Source organism: Notothenia coriiceps, unplaced genomic scaffold, assembly GCF_000735185.1.
Source record: "Notothenia coriiceps isolate Sejong01 unplaced genomic scaffold, NC01 NC01_scaffold00016223, whole genome shotgun sequence".
NCBI lineage: Eukaryota > Metazoa > Chordata > Actinopteri > Perciformes > Nototheniidae > Notothenia > Notothenia coriiceps.
Genome location: NW_011348924.1, coordinates 1 through 8,043, shown reverse-complemented (window position 1 = coordinate 8,043; position 8,043 = coordinate 1). Strand labels below are relative to the sequence as shown.

Sequence of the window (8,043 nt, the reverse complement as noted above, 5' to 3'; positions counted from 1 at the left end):
TACATGGAAGTGAAGTACTCAATTCACCCCAATACAAAAAAAAACATTTCTCAATGTGCAAAAAGGAAAAGACCACAATTACTGACTGTAAAAATGTTGTATCAGCTATAGCTAATCCTCCCCATATGAACATCTCAAAGAGCTATGCAAGTCATATCAACACTATTATAGCTTTAAAAAATATTTTAAGTACAGTCATGCAAATTCTGTCATGTAAATGTTTTCAATGTAACATCATTACTGTAAGGTATACAGTACATTCCATGCAGTTACCTTTTTCAATGGGGTGATTGACTGATAACAAGTGTTAATATTTTGCACATCAAGTGTCAATTAGTGTAGCTATGGTCTAAGTTTATGAGGAGTAAGTGTTATCCACCGTGAGAAGATTATTTTTGTTTTGTAGACATGAGTTACACAAAAGATTTTTGATGTTTGTGTAGAGAATTGTAACTTCAGTTAGAGAATTGTGTGATCTGTTTTGCAAAACACTGCTTAGCATCTGCATTTTGTGTGATATCAATGATAAATGGTATACTGTTGTAGAGAAATGGTTTTCTGTTTCGATGGCTGTGCTGTTGGTTTGATGAAAGGAATTTTGATTCTAAATAGTGGGTTTAGCGATTGAGAAAAACTAAATACCCATATCATGGAAATGTGTGTCTGGCACTGGCAAATAAGTTGGAACAACTCTCACCATACACAGTATAACATGCAGTTCATACATACTCGTTCTTCCACTTCTCCCTGCTCTTCACACTCACCCTCGGCCTCTTCCAGGTCAGTCCCGGGGGGGGCTTCCTCCTGTAGAATAAGGACTGGGGGGTGGCGGGGAACAGGGGGTCCTGAAAGAGGGCACCTCGCCTCAGGCAGGCTCGCCTCAGCTTGTGGAAGCTCTGACCCTGGAAATGGTTCACTTGTTCGGGCATTGTGGCCGGAGAGGAAGGGCTTTGGACCAAAAGAAGAGACGTGGGACGGATGAAGGGTTCATATAGAACTTTCCATGCAGCAGTATTGGGTTACACTTTCAGAATAATAAATGGATTGTATTTATAAGACATCCCTACTGGTTTGAACCTTGAGTGTGTATTTATATACATTTCAAAAATAAAACAGCAATGCCAAACATCTGTCAGTTAGTTTCCCTTTACTCAAGGAAATAGAGACTCATTCTTAAAAAAAAAGAACTTTTAAAAAATCGTGATTACTTTAACATATCTAGTTTATCAGAACATTTACATATAATGATGCTGATGATATGTAATATAATATATATAAACATTGTAAATCAACTTGCAACATTGACATATAATAAACCTCCAAAAGATGTAATTAAGTTTTTTAAATATCTTATATTAAATGAGTTGGTCCAGGTAAAGTTCCATAAATGTTTGAGATGTGAGATCCTACACAAAAATACATAATTTAAAAGTACATTTGTTAAACACTACTGCAAATATGAAAGTCTGTTGAGTTCTCAAAAGTGACATAGCTCTTGCCAGTTAGCAGGGGGTCCAGCAGTGTGTGTGTGTGTGTGTGTGTGTGTGTGTGTGTGTGTGTGTGTGTGTGTGTGTGTTTGTCCCTTGGGGGGGTTAGGACAGCGCTAAGGTATTAGTACCGTTTTAGTCGTCAGTGATATGAACTGCTGGGGTCCCTGAGTCAGCAGCATGTGTGTGTCATCGAGAGTATGCCAGGTGTGTGTGTGTGTGGTGTGTGTGTGTGTGTGTGTGTGTGTGTGTGTGTGTGTGTGTGTGTGTGTGTGTTTGTACGTATGTGTGTTGGGGGTCAGCTCGGGGTCTTGCTGTACGGAGAAGAGCGAGGTGATCGGGTACACCACACCGGTTAATGTCATTAATTATCAGTGAGGTTTTGTTTTTCCTGTATCAGATTAATGCAGATAGACACAAAAACACGAGAAAAACATATAACGGTAACACGTATGCACTGTCCATGAACATTTTGCACATAACAAATGTCTGACTTATCATGTTTTAATGAAGGCAGCAACGAAATGCAGATACACATCAGGAACTCCTGTGCCTCGATATTATTATTTAATCACATAAAACCTAATATATAAACCTTCATAGACAACGATCAATCAATTATGAACAATAAATAATAGTTGTCAAATAAAATATATGCAATTACATTTGTTGTGAACATATGAGGCGAAAAGTGTCACGGGTTGGTTTGTTTTGGTTCAAATAAATAAGTTATTTGCGTGTGTGTTCATTCAAGTAGTTTATTTTTCTGTTTGCATGTCATGTTTTGTCTCTTTTTACTTTGCTGCCAGCACACTTTTCATACAGGACAAGAAAGACTAAACTATGTCAATATATTCATTTGAATATGTATATATGTATATAACTGTGTTTGTTGTTGCAAAGTGCTCGGGAACTAATACTTAGATAATTTATAATAAATTAAGCATAGTCTGTATTAAATATAATCCTATGCTTTATACTAAAAGCTTTTCAGATTTGTTTACGTACAATGATTTATATTATTATCTAGTAATAAATTGTCGTATTCTATAGTCATTTTGGGTCATTCCACAATCTACATGCATCAAATTAGATCAGTGTTAACAGTATGAACTGCAGGTACATTGTTTTACCTTTAAGACGTTTCTCCCGTTGATTTCCTGATCTGAGGCAGAGGATCCAGGAATATGACCTCCTTTGGTCATTTAGGGAACGGTAATTCTTCAGAGGCAATCATGTGTTGCGACGTGTATCCAGCAATGGTCATCTCTTGCCTCTTCCCTTTCCCACTGTCAGCTGACACTTTCTTATTCCTTCCTCTGAAAGTGTTGGGAGAGTTTGACTCATCTCCAGATACTCAACTCAGTGTCATTGGACCTAGTTGGAAAAAACATCAGAAAATGAAATGCAAAAACCAAAAGTATGATGCTGCAGTTTTAGAGAACAGCGTGTTGTGAGTACTGCAAGTTCCCTGACACCATGTCTTATGAGTGTGTGTAACAGCCTGACGAGCTGATGCGAGAGTGTGTGTGTGTGTGTGTGTGTGTGTGTGTGTGTGTGTGTGTGTGTGTGTGTGTGTGTGTGTGTGTGTGTGTGTGTGTGTGTGTGTGTGTGTGTGTGTGTGCATATGGCCGTGACATACAGAGCAGGGTGACACTGCTGGAGCCGGGTGTCTGTGTAACTCTATCTCTCTCAACACAGACAATACACACACATTCATCCCCCTTGGTGACATAACACACAGTTATAGCCATAGAAGCTTCACTTCACACCAGTAAAACGTAGAACACTACATTCACTATTGAGTTTCAGATATTCAAGATGCACACTTGATCCTCTGCTGCAAACTGTTCTGCAGCTGGAGAACATAAACATACTTTTTTTTCTCGGAGTGTGTGTGTGTGTGTGTGTGTGTGTGTGTGTGTGTGTCACTCACTTCTGGTTGTTGACTAAGCACATTCTGTCTTCTTCTCTTCCTCCACTCGATGAGTTTCACTGCTTTTCTTTTCCATCGTCATATTAATGCAGTTCTCGGTTCACTCTCTTCTCGTTTTTCCGCCCTATCTTTTTGCTCTCTTCTCCTCTTCCCTTCTCTTCTCTCTATCTTCTCCCTCACACACTCTTGGGGTATCTGTTGCTGTTGAGTGTGTTGCCCCTGACACCTGAGATACCAAGAGGCGAGCACCTTCTATTTTAACCACCTCGCTGCCAAATAACAGGCTAATTATCCCCCATGACCCTGGAGCATCAACTCAGAGCTCATAACAAATATAATGTCTTTTAATAATTGGGAAACTGTTCACATAGCAGCACATACATTCAGGTAAATAGCACCATTTGCACTAAAACCTTACCTGCCTTATTTTCCAATTAGAAAATAGGGTTGTTTTTTTTTTTTATAAATTAGTTTTTGGACACTGCAAAATATGCTTTAAACTGCATACCATTGATTTTATACTTTTAATAAGTAAGTACATTGAAGACCTATCTTTTTAATTTGGCTTTTAGTTATAGTTGTATCACTGTTCATGGTTGTTTCTGTAAAGCACTTTGGGCTGCATCTTAATGCAGTGCTATATAAATAAAGTGTATTATTATATAAATACAGTTTAATATACATCATAAATCAGATTTCCATAATCAAAAACTGTGTATTCAAGAAATGTTTCTTTATAAATGTAGATTTCAACGTGTGCAAATATTAAAGAAATAGCAGACGAAAAAATAAATAGAAATAGTAAAAATAAAAATAAATAAATAAAATTATATATGCTCAAACAAAAAACAATTATGATATGTTAGAAATAAGTGAAGAGCGGCGGTAGAAAATATAATTTAATTAAATAAATTACATTTCTTGTGATGCGAGTTTCTTTTTTCTTCTATCGACTAACTTCCTTGAAATCTTACCATCAGGCATCTGCTAGTCGTGTCTGTTAGGATGTACTACGCATGCGCAGATCGGAAAAACTGCCGATGTGGCTGCTGAACTTTTTATTAAGCCGTAAGAAACGAAAACTGTTGACATGAAACTTTTTATACTGACTTTCTTTGTCCTCTGCTGCTCTATTACAGCAGAGCAAGACGACAGACTGCCGAACAAATGCGAAGGTAGGATTTTCAAAAAGTGACACAAGCTTTTAATGCTATGTATGTGGCTTAATAACAGCAGTATGGCTTGTGTTTACATAGTTGATGTCCAGGAGTGTGTGCCTTTGACATGAACACGCATATAAAACGTTTTTAAATATCTGTTTCTCCCGTCTGTCAGTGTGTAAGTTTCTGTCAGTAGAGCTGCAGGATGCTCTGGAGAAAAGCAGTCGCTCCAAAGAAGTCCTGGAGCTGGGAGAGGTGCTGGACTCAGGCAGGAGGAGAAGGAAGATCAAATACAACACCTCGTGAGTAAACTCTGGGGAATGTCACTTTAAATATGCCTGAGAGTGCAGACAGTATACGCTAATACTACTTTACTTTGACTTGCTCCTATCTTAATTGCAAGCTACTGTACAACTAACTATGTGTATGTGTTCAGCAGGTTTATTATAGGGTATTCTATTTAATTCTTTGTATTTTATAATGCTTAGATACTCCTCTCAATATAGATTTTTTTTTTACTGAGAATATGAATATATTGGGTTATTTTTACATTTTTATTTTATGTATTTTATGCAACTTTTAGGTCATTTTGTTATTCTTGTATATTGACAATTGTCAAAATGCTGCTGTGACAAAATAATTTCTAGTCTTGGGATGAATAAAGTATCTATTATCGATCTATTTTTTAGTTAGACAATTAAACTACTGTAACACAATCTGTAGTAACTTTGACACAAACACCTTTATTTCCACCTCTGTTATCTGGATGCTATCACACTACTTCTACACGCTACACTCATTTTATTTTTGAAAAATGCAATTGCTTTACTTTTTGTTTTCCACCTGGATGGGTACTGTAGATTGTAATTTGTGTAATTTCCTTCTCTAATGTTTAATGCATGCCTATAAAAAAAACAATGTTAACTTCCCCTCTGAGGGATTAATACGTGTATTCTGATTCTAATACTTCACACGTTGCATTGTTAGACTGCTGGAAAACCTGTATCTTTGTATGTTTGTGTGTAACACCACCATCTAACCCTGTATTCTGCCAATAGGGAAACCCGTCTGACAGAGGCTCTGGACAACATATGTGAGCGCGTCCTGCAGTATAATGTTCACGCAGAGAGGCCAGGCAGCCTCCGATACGCCAAGGTCAGGTTTACTAATCTGCTTTTAACCTCTCATCTGTTGCATTACACAGATTTAAGGTCGGTCTTGACATGTTTCCCAGCAGTTTGTTCCACATGAAAAGACAAATGAAAAGTGTAAACTTGTGTATGAATCTGTGTATCTAGCTGTTTTGTATATTATGCAGGGGGCCAGTCAGACCATGACAACTCTGAAGAACCTGGTCCACAAAGGGGTCAAAGTAGATTTGGGTCTGCCATTTGAGCTGTGGGACGAACCCTCTGTAGAGGTGTCAGACATGAAGAAACAGGTAGGAGGATGCGTGGGTGTAAAACTTCAAAGTGTTTGGATTTTTAAATGCTTTTTACAACCCTCTACTTATATTTGAAAGCATGAGGAAAGCAGCTGTTCCAGAAAAACAGCATTTCCCTTTGTTAACACAGTACATACAAAAAAATGGTATAGTCATATTTTTGCCAACCTAAATGGGTGTGTGTTGTTCAGTGTGAGACGATGCTGGAGCAGTATGAGGAGGTCGTGGAGGACTGGTACTTCAATCATCAGGCGAAGAGGCTGGAGAGCTTCCTCTGTCAGAACCAAGTCCTCAAGACATCAGAGCAAGGTGATTAAGTGATGCCGTTGGGTTTGGAATAGTTATTTAATATTCACCATTTATTTATAGAGAGTAATAAGGTGTACGCAAACTCACTGAACATAACACAAGTGAGCTAACTCTTCTCTCTGCAGATAACAAAGTATGTAGCTTAAACCTCCTTGTGTATTTTGTTTTTTCTCTCCCTCAGAATGCATAAAGGAGATGTGGAAAGGAGACATGAGAATCAAAAGTGAGGCCAAGGAGGCAGAAAGCCACGGCGCAGAAGAGGAGAAGAAATCGCATGATGCTGGAGAGCTATGAGGGGAAAAATATATAAAAGTCAAACAGAAAGACAACGGAGTAACCTCAAATGTCCCTGCCAATAGTAAAACAATATATATGTTTTTAGCTACACAAACATTTTTTTATTATATTTCTTCTGCCAAATCTTGGTTCCAGAGTCTTGGGAGTCATAATCATCTGTGCTTTTGGACTTTAACACTACGTTTCTCCCGTTGTTTTTATATGAACTGTCGCACATTTTAGTTGAATGAGGTTCCAAGCTTTTGCCATTCATATTTTAGACCTCAGTGTTATACGATGTTTACACGCTGTTACATCTCCTAATGCCGACACTATATGGTACGAAGCAGCATGTTTACATCCCAATTACAGCCTTATAATGCAATATGTACAGTTTTTTCAGTGTGAATAAAATGCCTTTTATAACACTTTTGGATATTTTTGTTTTTTCTGCATTTCTATCAGTTTTCAATGAAACACCACAATGTCTTTTACTTCTCTATAGTTTCTTTGTATGTACCCTGTATAAATTACGAACAATAGTAGCTAAACTGGTGAGCCTTTTAAGAATCAAAATGTAACCTTGTTTTTCTTTTACCATAGAACTTGTTTATTTTATAAGAATATAAAAGAGCAAGAAAACCACATTTGAGTACAACTCATTCCCCCTATGCAACCAGCTGGATCGTTGCTAAATGCTGCCCCCTAGTGGTTTCATATTGACACTGACACATTTGGCAGTGTCCTGTTGTGTTGAGGGATGTTCCTATTTCATACCAGTGTGAATATGGAAGGTGCATTTACAGACACAATATTCATGTCTGTGTATAATAGTATTTCAACTTCATTGTCTATAATTCCACACTTAATATTTATACTTTTTTGTTACTGTTGTCACTTCTCCTGTCCAGCCCTGAAGTGATGCTATTTAACCCTCCTATTGTCTTCGTTTTCCTCCCCTTAATTTGGTGTTCGCGGTCAAATTTGACCGGTCCGGTTTTAACTGCTATCAAATTAACATAAAAACCATTAATCATCACCAAATTTCATTTAACACCCTTTCAAACTGTAAACATTGTATCAGACTACTGGTATACATGAAAAACTGCAGTAAATGTACAAAGAATAGACACTGAGAGTGTGTGTGTGTGTGTGTGTGTGTGTGTGTGTGTGTGTGTGTGTGTGTGTGTGTGTGTGTGTGTGTGTGTGTGTGTGTGTGTGTGTGTGTGTGTGTGTGTATCTGATCCGGATGGTTACTAATTCCTTTTCTTTATGGCGGCCATTTTTGACCGGGAACACCATGGGTGTTACAAAGTTGACTAAATCATCCAAAATGCAATGAAAGTGGTGGTCAGCAATTGTATATGTTCAAATGTCTACTGTGAAGGATAGCATAAAGCCTTAATGTAAAACAAAAAAGTTATGATTGAT

At 37.6% G+C, this 8,043-nt stretch overlaps 1 protein-coding gene and 1 long non-coding RNA gene across 2 annotated transcripts; one reads left to right on the top strand and one right to left on the bottom strand.

Moving 5' to 3' along the window:
- Positions 1-766: 766 nt before the first annotated feature.
- LOC104949457 (uncharacterized) lies at positions 767-3,559 on the bottom strand. The gene is made up of 3 exons (XR_798807.1): positions 3,424-3,559; positions 2,621-2,864; positions 767-948 (listed from the first exon to the last, which is right to left on the bottom strand). It is a non-coding gene; the product is annotated as an uncharacterized lncRNA (long non-coding RNA).
- An 867-nt stretch (positions 3,560-4,426) lies between these two features.
- On the top strand, positions 4,427-7,040 carry cnpy4 (canopy FGF signaling regulator 4). The gene is made up of 6 exons (XM_010775815.1): positions 4,427-4,598; positions 4,759-4,885; positions 5,642-5,738; positions 5,902-6,024; positions 6,219-6,336; positions 6,518-7,040. Exons 1-6 carry the CDS (start codon positions 4,514-4,516, stop codon positions 6,628-6,630), a joined length of 663 nt encoding a protein of 220 aa, XP_010774117.1. The 5' UTR covers positions 4,427-4,513; the 3' UTR covers positions 6,631-7,040.
- Positions 7,041-8,043: the final 1,003 nt, after the last annotated feature.

Bases quoted from the DNA above. Each gene is read 5' to 3' on its own strand.
- cnpy4 (XM_010775815.1), top strand. From the start codon at position 4,514: ATGAAACTTTTTATACTGACTTTCTTTGTCCTCTGCTGCTCTATTACA. The intron at 4,886-5,641 runs GTGAGTAAACTC...TTCTGCCAATAG, and splicing joins AAGATCAAATACAACACCTC to GGAAACCCGTCTGACAGAGG. The intron at 6,025-6,218 runs GTAGGAGGATGC...TGTGTTGTTCAG, and splicing joins TGTCAGACATGAAGAAACAG to TGTGAGACGATGCTGGAGCA.